The following is a 16,938-nucleotide window of genomic DNA, read 5'->3' on the forward strand; positions in this document are numbered from 1 at the left end:
CTGAGCCCCTGCCTTCCCAGGGAAGGGTGTCGGGGTGCCAGTGGCCATGTGGGCTTCAATCCGGTACCATCCCCCTCTCCCTGCGCACAGGCAGGCCTCGGCCCAGCAGCTCAGGCCGTCCTTCCGACGGCAGCAGCTGTGGGGCTCCGGGATGGAAGAAGGGAGGCCCCATTGGTCCCGTCAGCCCCTTCCTTCACCCACCCAGGGCTTGGGAGGGTGGCTTGGGGTTGGGAGCCAGGGCCCTGGCCCACACTGAATCGCTTCTCACGGCCCCCTGACAAATCAGGAGACCAGGTGGGGTCAGGCTTAAGTGAGATCACATCTCTCTGGGGAACTATACCTGCCCCTCCAAGTCCCCCATGGCCCGGGCTAACTGATGGGGAAACTGAGGTGCAGGGAAGGCTCTGGTTTCTGCTCCTTCAGGGCTTTCTAAGCTCTCATCTGGGGCTCACAGCCTCTCCTCAGAGAGAGCGGTACCCCCGGCCTCTGACTGGGCAGCGGGTGGAGGGGAGGGAGGGAGGAGGCAGACAGGCAGGAGGCAGAGACAGGTTTCCTGTTGGTGTCTCCCAAAGGATCGGGCCTTTCCTAGCCCCGCTGCTCTGGGGGTCCCGGCTGCACAGCCCACTCCAGGGCTGAGGCTCGGCTCCGGACCTTGCCCCAACCCTGGGCCCGGCAGCTTGGCGCGGCCCCAACCCCATTCTTTCGGCAGGGAGAGGCGCGGAAGGGGAGGGAGGGGCGGCCCGAGCCTCCCTCCTATTGAAAGCTATTTAAAGCTGGTGGGGCACAGAGGGCACGGCATCTTAGAGCGGCACCCCCAACCCTAGCACCCAGGGACCAAGACCCCAGTGGAGGGAGATGGTCAGGTCCCGGAGGAAGTCTCATTCCCTGTTCACTGTAGGCAGGGAACATGTCTACCGACTGTTCTCGTGTATTCTCCCAAGCAAACAGTAAGAGCTCAATAATTAAGATTGATAGATTGAGAGGGGGGCTCAGGGCTCTGGCCCGTGCTTTCCTGTTCACTTGCCTGACTCCTGGGCCTCAGTTTCCCCTCATGAGAAACATACATCGTGGTCTAGTGACTAGAGCACAGGCCCAGGAATCAGAAGGACCTGGGTTCTAATCTTGCTCTGCCTTGGACAAGTGACGTCACTTCTTGGTGTCTCAGATTCCTCACCTGTAAAACAGGGATTAAGACAGCGAGCCCCATGCGGAACAGGGACTGTGTCCACCTGACAACTTTGTATCTACTCCAGGACTTAGTACAGTTCCTGGCATATAGTAAGGGCTTAACAAATGCCATTAAAAAAAAAATGCAGGCCAGACCTCCCCGCAGCCCAGCAGGCTGTTGGGAGGAGAATGAGGCGGAGCCTGGATGGGACTTGTGGCGAGTGAGAGGAAGCTGATGGGCCAGTTAGTTACAGGAGAGGCCGTGAGTGAGCCTCGGATTCTCAGACATCCTTTCTCTGTTCCTGGAGCCCTCTTCTGCCTGCTGACTGTGCTGCCCCAACTCCAGCCCCTTGGCTCCATGTTAGTAGGTGGGCAAGGGAGTGTGGATGTTGCCACACAGGCCATCTTCACTATGAACAGCCCGGACCAATCACCTCTGACTGCAGTGAATTAGCTGTGCCTTCTGCAACAGGGACGATTGGTCAATTCCCCTCACAAGCTGTCACCTGGCAGGCTGGTCAGAGCAAGTTACGGTTTCCTGCTGCGGCCCCTGCCACCTGGGGGGTTTGAGTGGGCTGCATCTCTGGAGAAGGGGTCCGTCTCAAGGGCCTGGAGGGATGGAGGATGATGGGCTGAGGTGAGTCTCTCCAGGATGGGGAGGGGGCGGAGGGCAGAGATGGAGGGGGCTTTGTGGCTCGCTGGCTGTATCCCTTCTCAGTTAGAGAGAGACAGAGAGACTTGTAAAGGGGAGGGGGTCCAGCCCCTCGGCATTTCCATCCAAGAACCATCTGCCCCAGTGCCTGGCTGCCCATCCCCCAGGCCCGTCCTGACTCCCAGAAGACAGGTAGTCAGGGTTGGGAGCTGGGACGCTTGGATCCATCCCCAGAGGCATGGATGGGGTGCCCATTTGGCCAGCATCCTCCCTTGAAGCCCGGCTCTTCCCCGTCCGGGGTCACACAGCACCGGACACCTCCCTATCTGCTCTTTATCACCAGCTCTGAGCCCTGGAAGTGGCAACTACCCTCAGAGGGAGCAGGAGGAGGTACCAGAGCCCTGGAGCAAGGAGCAGTGGGCTAGGATAAGCCCAGAGAAATGTCCTGCAAGATGTTCCTCGGGATATCATTACATCATATTGGAAAGTACGTCTAATTGTAATATTTGTTAAGTGCTTACCGTGCGCAAAGCACTGTTCTACGTGCTGGGGTAGCAAGATTTTTAGCGGATTGGACACGATCCCTGTCCCATGTTGGACTCCGAGCCTAAAAAGGAAATTCTGCAAATCTGCGCATCCAGCTCAGGTTTCCTGGGATGCTGCACAGAATCTTGGGAAAGCAAAAATTTTTCCTAGAAAATACAGGTGGGAAAAATTTCTCGTCCAGGTGGAGATGTGGCCACCATGTGCTTCTGGACCAGGCCGAGCTCCTCTCTGCTTCTGGCCTGTTTGGGCTCCTCCGGCCACCTCAACTCCAGCTGTGTACCCCTCAGACCCTTGGCTCAGTCACTGCATTGGGGACCGCCACCCACCCACTAGGGGAGGGCTCGGGTTCTCGGGTGGGCTGAAAAAGATCAGAGTCATCTCCTTTAAACAATCCCCCTGCCCCAGGTCTCCCGAGCTCCACACCCATCTCATAGCTCATGAACCCCAGATGCTTGAGCTGGTCTGTGGGCCTGGAACTGGGGCCAGAGAGCAACCCCCGGGTTGGGGACAGAGGGCCTGGGCTGCGGACCAGGAGAGGGTGGGGAGGTGGGCAGACTGTGCCCAGGCAGGCAGGGCTGGACTGGGGGCAGGGGGGCTGGCACTAAGCACGACACTTTTTGCCCTGTGATCCAGAGTGGCCACTGATAGCTCTGAAGGGTGACAGCAGCCCTGCTGCGGCAGGAAGTAGCAGTTCCACAGTGGAGCATACCAATGTCACTTGGAACCTCTGGTGGCGATTGGCAGAGCTCAGAGCTTTTTCCTGGATCGGGCCGGGATCGGGAGTTGGGGATGGGTAGCCCTCCCTGGCTCTGGGAGCTGAAGCCACCAGACAGAAAGGTGTCCGGGGCCGGATCCGCCCTGGACAGAGGTCAGACCGGCCCGATACCAGACCAATGATCGCCCGACATGGGAACATCCGTACCCCCTCCTGTGCCCACACCCGTGCCCGCAGCCGGCCCACTCCCGGCCCCTCAGCCCTTGCCTGGACTCTGACAGGGAAACAATCGGGTAAACGTGACATGCGGTGGGAATGTTATCGTTCCATTTTTCACCAAAAAGACCCGGTGACTCCCTGGGCGAGCTCCCAGCGCCTCCGCCGCCACGGGCCTGAGAACCGGAAATGGACCTGACTCCAAGTGGAGCGGGAAACCTCTGCAACAGAAGCTTTTCGATGGGAACCAACTCTATCTTCAGGGACAGAACCTCACCAGCTTCCTAACTTTAACTCTCATCTGCTTGCTTTCCTAGAAAATTCTGCAGAGGGGACCGGGTTTCTCCTGCATTTCAGTGAGTTAACCCGATTTCCCCCTGACAGCAATCTCTCCAGCCCCTGACAGTGCTGCATCTCAGCTGAAAACTGGGAGCCTGTGACTGAGGACAGATCTGCATGGCACACTGCCATCAAGAAGGGAGTGGCTCTCTTTTAGCCAAAGCTTCCTGAGGAAAAGGAGACAAGGAGGCAAAAGAGAAAATGGCTCGAGGCGTTGGAAACATTAAGCACAACACAAGGAGGGGCAACGTTTTTCTGTGATCCCTGTAGCTGGATGGCCCTTCCAACCACACAGGCACTCCCAGGTAAACTTGGCTCTTCGAATATAAAGGACGACTATATTTGATCTCCTGCATCAACACCCAATATAGGCCACCTCCTCCTGGAAGGCAACCCTGATTAAGCGACGTGAGCCTCTCCCTGCTCCAGAAGCCTTAAAGAATCGGCCCACTTATGAAACCTCCTCCTCCTTCAGGAAACCTTCCCAGGTTAAGCCCACTTGGGCTCCCCAGTCATTCTAGGAACCTCCCCACCCTGAAAATTGTAGGTTTATCTGTTTCTGTCATTTGGATCATGTTTGTCGCATTCCCCTGCCATTTGTTTTTTATGTTTGCATAGATGCCCTCCTGTCACCCCCTATCAGATGCCTGAAGGCTCTTCGAGGGTAGGGCCACGTCCTGTTTTCGTCCTTCCCAAAGCCTCTCGGGGCTGGGCCCTCCATCCACCGCTGCTCAGTCTACCCTGTCCACTGATCAAATCTGATTACCTCCTTTCCTTCATTCTGGTTATAGCAGGAGCAGCTGCTGGAGGATGGCACTGGACTGAGGGCTCAAGGAACCTGAAGAGCACAGGTCTGGTGGTTCTTGTCTGCCCAGTCCTGGACTGTCTCACTTGGGGACTCCTAGCTGGTTCCTGGCCAAGGCCCAAGGTACGCTTCTTTGGGAGAGTCCTAGCAGTGGTAGCATTTATTGAGCACCCACTGGGTATGATGAGCCAAGCTGGGTGCTGGGCAGGGGTCAAATAAAGAAGTGATATCTTCCCTACCCACCGGGATTGGGATGGAAGTGCTCCTGGGAAGGGGAGGGGCAGCTAGGGCGGCCAACCAACCACCAGCGGTGGCCGTGGTGGCTGACCTTCCCTGCCTGGCTCAGCGGACTATGGCCCGAAGCAAAGCCTGAGCACATTTGTGGCTCTGATTCGGCAGAGGGTATACAGGCTCTCTGCATGCCTGCAGGACGCAGGAACCAGGGGGAGAAGAGAGTGAAATGGGGGTGCAAAAACACTGCCAGGTTGGCCAGGAAACCTGCCAGGCACCAGCTTGAGGGTGGTGAAACCTAGTCACAAGGGGACGACTTGGCCATTCAGCTCCGGTCACAGGAAGGCTCTAATCGGGCCCCATTGAGAGGAGCCACCCTGCTGCACTGCTGCTCCCCCTCCCCCTCGCCCACCAAGACCCAGAAGGGGACTAAGGCCCAGGGAGGGCAAGTGGTTTTGTTTTTGTTTTTTTTTAATGGTATTTTTTAAGCACTCAACTCTATGCCAGGCACTGTTTTAAGTGGGGGGGTAGATAAAAACTAATCATGCTAGACACAGTCCTTGTCCCACATGGGGCTCACAGTCTTAATCCCATTTTACAGATGAGGTAACTGAGGCGCATAGAAGTGACTTGCCTAAGGTCCCACAGCAGACAAAGGGTGGAGTCGGAATTAGAACTCGGGTCCTTACAACTCCCAGGCCCGTGCTGTATCCATTAGGCCACATTGGCTTGAGCTGGGCCACAAAGCAAATGGGGAGCAGAGCTGAGGTGGGGCTCACCTCCCACCCGGGCCTCTAGCTGCCTCCTCTTTCTGACCAACAGCTCACCAGGACAAAGCTTGGGAATTCTCTTGCCTGACCCGGAAAGCAGGGCCCCGGAGCTGAAGGAGGTACGGCAAGTGACTCGAGCAAGTAAGTAAATAGCAGGAATGAGGGCTAATGAGCCCCTCCTGCTATTTCCCCCAGATCCCCCTGCCACGGACTCTGCCAGGGAAGTTGAAGGCAGGGCTCCTTAAAGCACAGCTCCTTAAAGCCAGGTCAAATTGTCATCAGAGCTCCCTAAGGAAGCCTGGCTTCCTATGGGTCCCGCCCAGAGAAGTGAAACGAACGAGCCCGTTTGAGCCATGATGGAGGTGCCCAGAAAGCAGCAAGTCTGTCCTGTAAAAATCCAACAAGGCAGCAACCCCAGTTGTTTTTGACATAATAAGGGGGTGGGGGGGGACGGAAAACTTGTGCCCACATCCACATGTCTGCCCGCTCGCTCACTCTCTGAGAGATACAGGGATTACATCACCCTTCCTTCCAGAGGAAACCAGGCTGAACAGGAAATGCTCCCCTCTCCATGAAGCTCTGCAGAGGTGACTGAAGACTTGCCAGAGGGGGCCAGGCCGTCTGGTGGCCAGCAGTAACCTCTCTAAGAGCGCGGAACCCCCACAACCTGAAGTTTGGGGTGGGGAGTGGGAGGGAGAGAGGGTGGAGGACTCTCTTTGGAAGCAGGGAAGAACATATCCTGTCTCTCCCCTACCACCGTCCACCCTCTCTCCTGCTCACATCGTGACCCTGCAAGTCAGGTTGGTTGGTTTCAGAACCTTCCTGGAGCAAGGGCCGAGAACTAACGCCATCATGGGTCAGAGTTCATTCATTCAGTCATATTTATTGAGTGCTTACTGTGTGCAGAGCACTGTACTAAACGCTTGGGAAGTACAAGTTGGCAACATATAGAGTTCTTCTATCCCCGGCCCCCACTGTATACACAAGGGAAATGACCAAAGCCCACTTAGGGTGTGTCCTGGGTGGTGGTGGGGGGAATGGAGGGGTGTGACCCAGGCCACCAAAAGCCAGTCTGCTGCTGAGTCACCAGCCAAGTGCCCAGCCCTCTCTGAGACTCAGTTTCCTATCTTGTGAAGTGGGGGCATTCCTGGGAGGGTGCTCAGAGTGGATACAATGACATGAGTCTGGAAGGAGCAGATACTAACAGTAGCAGAGATGGTATTTATTGAGCACCTATTGAGAGCAGTGCGCTGTGCTAAGCACTTGGGAAAGACAAGAGAAACGCAAAGTACATTTTCTGTCCACAAGAAGTGTATGCCCTGATGAGTAGGAAGGGATCTTTTCCCCCCAGTTTTTGTCATTTCATTTGTTTCACGGCCAAGAGCTAATCTTTTCATCTCAACCAGGCAGGGAGAGGGTTTGGTCTGTTTGAATGAATCCAAGATTGTAAATGACCATCATCCCCATTTCTCTGGTTGGAAGGGCAAAGGCCCGGGGAGGGGCAGTGGCTTGTTCAAGATCACCCAGCTCACCGGTGGCAGCACTGGAGCTTGAACCCACACCCCCACTCTTGATCTGGACAATCAGACCGGACTTCCAAGGGGGTCTGGCCTGGGCTGTCTGCGGGGTTCTCGGCTGTTGCTTCCTGCAGCCCCTCGTCTCTGGGGCGGGGGGGCCTGGGGTGAAAGTGAGGAGAGGGCTCACGTTCTGCCAACAGGTTCTCAGCCCCCGACTGGGCCCTGCCAGTCGGATGTAGGTTGCTGTGGGCCCCATTCTGGGCTTTGCCCCGCAGACATCCCACTCAGCCAAGTTCCATTAGGCTCCCTTAGTGTTGGGGTAACTCCTAAGGCAACTTGGGGCAGAATGGGTTGCCCCGCTCCTCCCACTCTAACAAGTTCCCCAAAGCCCCCTGCTTCCTGTGCTACAGCCAGGAGGCCTCCTCCCTCAGCCCTGTTTCTCTCCGGCCCCCAGTTTGCAGCCATGAATTCTGGCCCTGCAGCAAGCAACTATCCATGGCCCCCTATCCCTGTTCCCCTTAGAAATCCACTTTGAGGGGGCTGCCCTGCCCCTCATCCAGCCAGTCAGTCAGTGCCGGTAGCCACCCAGCCGGGGAGCAGGCCCTGAGATGTCAGCCCTGGGCCGGGCTTCCTGTCCCCCATCGGCTGCTGGCAGGGCTCCAGCTCTGGGCGAGGTCCTGGGGGGCTGTAGGGAGGTGCTCCACCATGTAGGGAATGGGGTGGCATCAAGGATTGAATGAATGAATTTGTTAAGAGCTTGCAGAGCACGGAGGTAGAAACAAGCCAATTTGGATTGGAATAAAAACCAGCTTGCATTGGCCGGGAAAGAAGCCCAAACTTTCCACACGGCAAGTGAGAATTCTACCACTGGACCACTAATAGATCACCCAGGGGCCAGACAGGAATAGCCAGTTCTTGGGAGGGGCCACAGGAGTGACCAGCTCTGGGCCTTGAGAAGGGGTAGCAGAGGCCTTTGAGGGGAGGGGGACGCAGGGTGGCATAGCGGTTGTTCCCGTGAAAGATAGGCAGGGTAGGGAGACTGAGTCACAGAAAGGATGAACATTATGCTCACTCCTCTGCCAATTCCAAGAGAAAGGGGGCCTGGGGGCTGTAAGTTTTACTGGCAGCATCAGCAGCACTGACAAGAGTTTTTCCTAACAAAGATGCTTGCCTAAATTTCTCTTCCTCCCCTTAAGTCTTGGTGAATCCCATTCCTATGGAAGCAGCATGGTGGCCCCCTATTGAGTTTAGATCCCAGAGTGTGTATGCAATAATAATAATAATAATAATGGCATTTGCTAAGTGCTTACTATGTGCCAAGCACTGTTCTAAGCACTGGGGGGGATATAAAGTGATCAGGTTGTCCCACATGGGGCTCACAGTCCTAATCCCCATTTTACAGATGAGGGAACTGAGGCACAGAGAAGTGAAGTGACTTGCCCAAGGTCACACAGCAGACGTGGCGGAGCCGGGATTAGAATCCATTACACCTGGCTCCCAAGTCCACTAAGCCACTCTCAGTGGGGAGCAGGCAGGGGGTGTCTGGGACAGGGTCCTCCCCTGGGGTCAGCGGCAGAGCTAGGAAGAAGAAACCAGTCCAAAACCAACTGCTTATGATACAGTGAAACTGACCCTACTGGGCTTTCCTGGCAGAGCTGAGAGGTTAAGTGTCAGAGACTTCCCCCATATTGTTTTGCCTGAGGATCCTGGCGGGGGGGCTGGAGACTGGAAGGGAGATGTGGCTAGAAGGATTTGAGAAGTAAACTAGGACTCAGGTCCCTACCTACAAACCTAGATTCTCTCTTGGAGGTGCCATGTGGACTAATGGGAGAACTGGGCTCTAATCCCAGCTCCACCACCTGCCTGCTGAATGAGCGCGGGCAAATTGCTTAATCTCTCTGTGCCTCTGTTTCCTCATCTGTAAAATGGGGATTCAATATCCGTTCTTCCTCCTACTTGGACTGTGAGCTCTGTGTAGGCCAGGGGCTGTGTCTGACCTGATTATCTTGTATCTACTTCAGCGCTTAGCACCGTGTTAAGCATATTGGTAAGCACTTCACAAATACCACCATGATCATTATTACTATCATTGTTACCTTTAATGCCAGAGAGAGGCCATGGTTATTTCAGGAGCATGGTTATTTCTCTGCAGGAGCTGCAGAGAAGGGGGATCCCAGTGGGGGATCCTGGTGTGGGGGTCCCAATGTGGGGGGAGGGAGGAGAGGTAGCAGTCTGCGGGGGGCGGGGGAGGCAGCATCAGCTGTCTCGGCTTCCACCATGTGGGATCAGCCGGGGTATCAGTGGTTATAAATGAACAGCGGGGGTGAAGGAGGAGTTAAAGACCTCACACTCGCCATGCCCTCCAAGAGGGGAGATGGAGGGGCCTACACACTGCCACCATTACTGACCAGCCCGGCTATGGGCACCTGGACCTGCCCGTGGGAGCTCCCAAGGAACCCCAGCCCAACACTGCCAGCCACGGCACCACCCCCCCCGGACCGGGCTTCCCAGGGAGCTGCCCACAGCTCCTCCGGCCTGGCACCCATGCTGGTGATCTCCTTCCCAGATGCCCACTGCCTCCTAACCTGTGGCCCATCAGCCTGGGTCTCAGGATGCACTAGGTGGGTGATCCCCAGGGGAGGAACGATGCCACTGAGCGTCTCCCCACCCTCATCTCCCTCCCTGCTGGATCCCCCTGGACCCTAGAGCTCTCTCCACCTCAGCCCTTACTGTCCTCATCCCACCCCCACCCCCTGAGGGACTAAAGGACAGACCCTTATCCTCAGTTGTTTCTCCTACCTATAATTTATATTAGTGACTGTCTCCCACACTAGATTACTAGTTCCAGGAGGGCAGGGATCATGTCCATCAAGTCTTCCATATCTCCTAAGTGCATAGTACAGTGCTGTGCGCAGAGTGGACACTCAATACATGCCACAGATTGATTAATTGATTGAGGGGTAGAAGAAGCCCAGCCCAGGATTGGGAAACCTCAGGTCCATCTGGAAGGGTTGTGGCCTTTAGTAGGGCTGGAAGGGCCTGTGGTCAGCAGGAAGCTGGGACTGTCCTTTAGGGCCTTGGCCTCCAGGACCCCCCCCCCCCCCCCCCCCGCCTTCCCCACCGGTCACTATCATTGAGATCCTCCTCTGGACGCTCACTTCTCCCTGGAATAAGGTCATTGTTGCAGGGTCTCCTGTGTGCCTGACTGTCCTTCCACCCCCCTACCCCGTCCCTCCCAGACCCAGATCCATCCCCACTGCCCCTACTCTCCCCCTTACCCCAAGTGCCCCAGGATCCCAGGGCTCTCAGCTCTGCCGAGTCTCGAGGACTCATTCCCAGCTGGGCTGAAAGGCCTCAATAGCCCACCAGGTTCAGAGAGGGAGAGCTCACACCCAGGATTGACTAGCAAAATGGCACCTGCTGGGCATCACAGGAGTCCTAGGGGCAGCTTGGAGAGTGGGCATTGTGTATAGGGTCTCTGGATCCAGGGGCTGGGAGCAAGTGTCTAATCTGCACCAGACCCCGTAGATGAGAGATGCAGAGAGGTGATAAGCTGACTCCTGGTCCCCTTGAGGGGTGGTCCCAGCCCACCTGGGGCAGAGGGGGCACTGGCACCATGATGGCCCCTGTTGCCGGAGTTCAGTGGCCCGAGCACACTGGGCAGAATAGAGGCTGGAGGTTCCGTGGCTCAGCCTCGGTTTGCCCATTGGTGAGCTGGGCAACCTCAGGGGACCTAAGGGCCAACTGCACCTCTGCCCTTCCTGGTAGGGGCCGGACCTCTCTTCAACCTCCCGGGGGCTGCATAGGAATCCCCCAGTGGTAGAGCTGGGCTTTGAACTCAGAACCCCAGAGACTCAGACTTTCCCACCAGCAGGAAAATCCATCAGCTGTCCAGAACTGGGGCAGGAGAGGCCAAGAGAGCCGAGCGTCTCTGGGGAGGATCGCCTGACCCTTCCTGGCCCAGGCGTGGGCTCGGACTGCCAGGAGGAGACACCACCTGAGGCTCCCAGACCACAGTGATCGGGGCCCAACAGGAGTCCAGCCACTGCAACACCACAGATGCCACTTTCACCTCTCCCCTCCCACTCCCCTCAGGCCGGGGCACTGAGTGCAGTGTGAACGATGAGCAGGTCTCCCCCGATTGACACTGGAGTCGGCTCCCTCCCCTAGCAGGGAGGGACATCATCTCCTTACATGCCATCTTTTAGTACAAAGGCTAATGAGACTTCTCTACTAGCATCACCACGTGCACACGGCAACTGCCACGCTAAGCACCACAACCAAGCTCACTCCCTTCCTCCCGCCTGCCTCTGCGCATCCTTCCCCACTGGTCATGCACCTGGAACACCAGTCCGCTGCAGGTCGATCCACCTGCCTTCCCGCTGCTCCCCTCCTTCAAATCCCTCCTCAAATCTGGCTTCTTCTAGGAAAGCCTTCCACAGACTTCCTAGGACCCTGGGAGCTGAGCAGGGTGGGCCTCCCTTCCTCACCCTCAGCCCCCCATCCTTTCCCCAACCCTCCCCAAGACAACATCTCCTGAGCCTTCCCATTGTGGCCGTGAGCCAGTGGCTAGAGCACGAGCCTAGGAGCCAGAGGGACCCGGGTTCTAATTCCTGCCCCGCCACGTCTCCGCTGTGTGACCTTGGGCAGGTCACTTCACGTCTCGAGGCTTCAGTTCCCTCATCTGTGAAATGGGGATTAAGACTGTGAGCCCCACGTGGGACAGGGGCTGTGTCCAAGCTGATGAGCTCGTACCTATCCCAGCACAGTGTCTGGCGCAAAGTAAGTGCTCAACAAATTCCATAAAAAAGAGCCGTCTGCCCCATCCCTTCTCCAGGTTACCAGGGAGTCCTTCTACGAGAAAGGAGGGAGCCTGGGAGGCTTCTATGAGAAAGTAGGATGTCTGGAAATTGCGGGCTGACTGCGGGAAGCTCAGGAACCCCCAAATCCTTGGAACTGGGAGTGTGGCCTTCGGGAGGGAGCAAACGGAGGTGGCCTGGCTCCTTGCTGATGCCCCTCAGTCGCCTCCCCTCCTCTGGAGACACAAGTTCCCCTTCCCTGCCCCTCCCGACATCCTCTGGAAAAATGCATCCTGCAGCCCCTCTCTCCGGGCTCCTCTCTCCCAGGAAGAGCCGGGAAAGGGTTCTACACTGCTGCCCGCTTACTGCTGCCCAGCGGTTCCCCCAGGGCAGCGGGGTGGGGAGGCCGCCCTCTCGCCAGCCCCTGCCCCACCGGGGAAAGGGCTGGGTGGACTGCTCTGGGCAGGCGGTGACCCCCACCCCAAAAGCCACTGCATCGGAACTGGCAAACAGTGAGGCTCACTTCTAATCCCGCCTCTCTCACTTGTCTGCTGTGTGACCTTGGGCAAGTGACTTCACTTCTCTGTGCCTCAGTTCCCTCATCTGGAAAATGGGGATTAAGACTGTGAGCCCCCCCCGTGGGACAACCTGATTAACTTGTGACTACCCCTGCGCTTAGAACAGTGCTTAACACATAGTAAGTGCTTAACAAATACCATCATTATTATTATTGTTAAGCAGCGTGGCTTAGTGGTAAGAGCCCGGGCTTGGGAGTCAGGGGTCATGAGTTCTAATACTGCCTCCGCCACTTGTCTGCTGTGTGACCTTGGGCAAGTGACTTCACTTCTCTGTGCCTCAGTTCCCTCATCTGGAAAATGGGGATTAAGACTGTGAGCCCCCCCCGTGGGACAACCTGATTAACTTGTGACTACCCCTGCGCTTAGAACAGTGCTTAACACATAGTAAGTGCTTAACAAATACCATCATTATTATTATTGTTAAGCAGCGTGGCTTAGTGGTAAGAGCCCGGGCTTGGGAGTCAGGGGTCATGAGTTCTAATACTGCCTCCGCCACTTGTCTGCTGTGTGACCTTGGGCAAGTCACTTCACTTCTCTGTGCCTCAGTTCCCTCATCTGGAAAATGGGGATTAAGACTGTGAGCCCCGGGTGGGCCAACCTGATTACCTTGTGACTACCCCAGCGCTTAGAACAGTGCTTAACACATAGTAAGCGCTTAACAAATACCATCATTATTATTATTGTTAAGCAGCGTGGCTTAGTGGTAAGAGCCCGGGCTTGGGAGTCAGGGGTCATGAGTTCTAATACCGCCTCCGCCACTTGTCTGCTGTGTGACCTTGGGCAAGTCACTTCACTTCTCTGTGCCTCAGTTCCTTCATCTGGAAAATGGGGATTAAGACTGTGAGCCCCATGGGGGACAACCTGATTAACTTGTGAGTACCCCAGCGCTTAGAACAGTGCTTAACGCATAGTAAGCGCTTAACAAATACCATCATTATTATTATTGTTAAGCAGCGTGGCTTAGTGGTAAGAGCCCGGGCTTGGGAGTCAGGGGTCATGAGTTCTAATACCGCCTCCGCCACTTGTCTGGTGTGTGACCTTGGGCAAGTCACTTCACTTCTCTGTGCCTCAGTTCCCTCATCTGGAAAATGGGGATTAAGACTGTGAGCCCCATGGGGGACAACCTGATTAACTTGTGAGTACCCCTGCGCTTAGAACAGTGCTTGGCACATAGTAAGTGCTTAACAAATATCATCATTATTATTATTATTATTAAGAAGCCCCCACCCCAGGCACCTGACCCTACCCAGGCTGGTGGAGAAAGAAGTGCCTGGTGGTGGCGAGGCCAGTGCATCAGATTATTTCTTTCTCCCTCTCTCTCTAGAGGACCAGAGCATTTCTCTGTCTCTCCCTCCCCTCCCTCTTTCTCTCTCCTCACAGTGCGGGTGTTGTCCAGGACTGGCATCGGCCCGGGTGGCTACCCTGCCCTTGGTGAACCGGGCTCCACTTGAAGCTGGCTTTGGGCCTGTCTCTGGGGTCCGAAGAGGCCGTCCGGCCTCCAGCCTCCATCCCGGCCCCTGCCACCCCTTGGTCTCTGATCGCCAGCCCGGGGCAAACACTGGAGGACCGCCTGGAGGAGGAGAAGGAGAAGCGGGCAAGGGAGACTGGGCTCCTCAGCTCCACTTTCCTCGGGATGGGCGGCCCAGCCGCACCTGCTGTGGGGAGCGGTGGGGGTAATAATATTATTACTATGGCATTTGTTCTTCCTCTCCCCCTCGTCCCCCTCTCCATCCCCCCCCATCTTACCTCCTTCCCTTCCCCACAGCACCTGTATATATGTATATATGTTTGTACATATTTTTTACTCTATTTATTTATTTTATTTGTACATATCTATTCTATTTCTTTTATTTTGTTAGTATGTTTGGTTTTGTTCTCTGTCTCCCCCTTTTAGACTGTGAGCCCACTGTTGGGTAGGGACTGTCTCTATATGTTGCCAATTTGTACTTCCCAAGCGCTTAGTACAGTGCTCTGCACGTAGTAAGCGCTCAATAAATACGATTGATGATGATGATGATGATTTGTTGAGCGCTTACTATGTGCCAAGCGCTTAGTACAGTGCTCTGCACACAGTAAGCGCTCAATAAATACGATTGATGATGATGATGATGCCAGGCACTGTACTAAGCGCTGGGCTGGAGAGAGTCCCTGTCCCACACAATAATCGTCATCATGGTATTTGTGAAGCGCTCACGATGTGCCAAGCACTGATCTAAGCGCCGGGGTGGATATACGGTAATACACGGGGCTCACGGTCTCCATCCCCATTTTCCAGATGAGGTCACTGAGGCCCAGAGGATAATAATAATAATAATAATAGCATTTATTAAGCGCTTACTACGTGCAAAGCACTGTTCTAAGCGCTGGGGAGGTTACAAGGTGATTAGGTTGTCCCACGTGGGGCTCACAGTCTTAACCCCCATTTTACAGATGAGGTCACTGAGGCCCAGAGAAGTGAGTGACTTGCCCAAGGTCACCCGGCAGACAAGCGGCGGAGCCGGGATGAGAACCCAGGACCTCCTGGCTCCCAGCCCCGGCGCTTAGTATGATGAGGTACTGAGGCACAGAGAGGTTAAGTGACTTGTCCAAGGTCACACAGCTGACAATTGGCGGAGCCGGGATTTGAACCCGTGACCATTCATTCATTCAATCGTATTTATTGAGCGCTTACTGTGTGCGGAGCACTGTACTAAGCGCTTGGGAAGTACAAGTTGGCAACATCTAGAGCCGGTCCCTACCCAACAGCGGGCTCACAGTCTAGAAGGGGGAGACAGACAACAAAACAAAACATATTAACAAAATAAAATAAATAGAATAAGTATGTACAAGTAAAATAAATAAATAGAGTAATAAATACGTACAAACATATATATATATATACAGGTGCTGTGGACTGATTCCAAGGCCCGGGCTCTTTCCACTGAGCCAGGAGATAGAAGATAAGACCGTGAGCCCGTTGTTGGGTAGGGGCCGTTCTCTAGATGTTGCCAACTTGTACTTCCCAAGCGCTTAGTACAGTGTTCTGCACACAGTAAGCGCTCAATAAACACGATTGAATGAATGAAATGCAGCCGCTAAAGCCAGGCTGCTTCTAGAGCTGGGCAGAGGCGGGCCGGGCCCCCAGGCCCACCCATCTGGGGACGGTGTGGGGGCTCAGCTATCCTCGCTGCAGGATGATAATAATAATGATGGCATTTGTGAAGCGCTTCCTATGTGCAGAGCACTGTTCGAAGCGCTGGGGGAGGATACAAGGTGATCGGGTTGTCCCGCGTGGGGCTCACAGCCAGCATCCCCATTTTCCAGATGAGGTCACTGAGAAGCGAAGTGACTTGCCCAAGGTCACCCGGCAGACATGCGGCGGAGCTGGGATTCGAACCCATGACCTCTGACTCCAAAGCCCGGGCTCTTTCCGGGGGGGGGGGGGGAGAGGGAATCAATCAATCAATCAATCATTTATTGAGCGCTTACTGTGGGCAGAGCACTGTACTAAGCGCTTGGGAAGTTCAGGTTGGCAACATCTAGAGACGGTCCCTACCCAACAGTGGGCTCCCAGGCTGGAAGGGAAGAGAGGGGGTTCCCCGGGGGCGGGGGTCGCGGGTTACTCACCCCATCCGCACGGTAGGAGCAGCATCAGCCCCAGCTGCAGCCCCAGCCCCGGCCCCGGCCGCATGGTGCCTCCCCTTCCTCCCTCCTCCTCCTCCTCCTCCTCCTCCTCCTGGGAGCAGGTGCCAGAGGGAGAGGGAGGGGACAGATCCGGCCGCCCGCCCGCCCGCCCGCCCGTCCGGGGAGGCCGGAGGAGGATGCGAGAGTCCCGGGAAAGCTGCGGCCGCGCTCCCCTGTGTCCGTCCGTCCGTCCGTGTCCCTGCCCCTGCCCCTGGCCGGGTCTCTGTCCGTGTCCGCGGGGCCGGGCCGGGCCGGGCCGGGCTGGGCTGGGGGCGGGGGATGCAGCGAGTCCCGTCCCATCCGCCCACCGCCCCTCCCCCTGACCGCACGGGCACACACAGGGGCACACACACAGAGGCACACACAGACACAGACACACACACACACACACACACACACACACACCCAGCCCGCCCCCCCCTCCGCCCCGCCGGGAGCAAAGGCCCGCCAGCGAGCCGCAGGAGCAGCGGCAGGGCCCGGGGGGGCGGGGGGGAGGGGGAGAGGGAAGGGGACGGGAGGGAAAGGAAGAAAAGGGGGAGGGGAAAGGGGAGGGGGAGAAGAGGGAGAGAAAAGGGGAGGGGAAAGGGGAGGGGGAGAAAAGGGGAGGGGGAGAGGAGGGAGGAGATAGGGGAGGGGGAGAAGAGGGAGAGAAAAGAGGAGGGGGAAAGGGGAGGGGGAGAGGAGGGAGGAGATAGGGGAGGGGGAGAAGAGGGAGAGAAAAGAGGAGGGGGAAAGGGGAGGGGAGAGGAGGGAGGGGAAAGGGGAGGGGGAGAAGAGGGAGGGGGAGAAGAGGGAGAGAAAAGAGGAGGGGGAGAAGAAGGAGAGAAAAGAGGAGGGGAGAAGAGGGAGAGAAAGGGGGAGGAGATAGGGGAGGGGGAGAAGAGGGAGAGGAAAGGGGAGGGGGAGAGGAGGGAGGGGAAAGGGGGGGGGAGGAAGGAGA

General features: G+C 56.3%; 1 protein-coding gene across 1 annotated transcript in view; it reads right to left on the bottom strand.

The window, feature by feature from the left end:
• The window catches only part of PODXL (podocalyxin like), a 37,735-nt gene extending 21,759 nt beyond the window's left edge, over window positions 1–15,976 (bottom strand). The window contains exon 1 of the mRNA XM_038752370.1: window positions 15,942–15,976. Coding sequence (XP_038608298.1) covers window positions 15,942–15,966 — 25 coding nt within the window. The 5' untranslated portion in view covers window positions 15,967–15,976. The remainder of the gene's footprint in view (window positions 1–15,941) is intronic.
• Window positions 15,977–16,938: the final 962 nt, after the last annotated feature.

Source organism: Tachyglossus aculeatus, chromosome 10 (genome assembly GCF_015852505.1).
Source record: "Tachyglossus aculeatus isolate mTacAcu1 chromosome 10, mTacAcu1.pri, whole genome shotgun sequence".
Classification (NCBI taxonomy): Eukaryota; Metazoa; Chordata; class Mammalia; order Monotremata; family Tachyglossidae; genus Tachyglossus; species Tachyglossus aculeatus.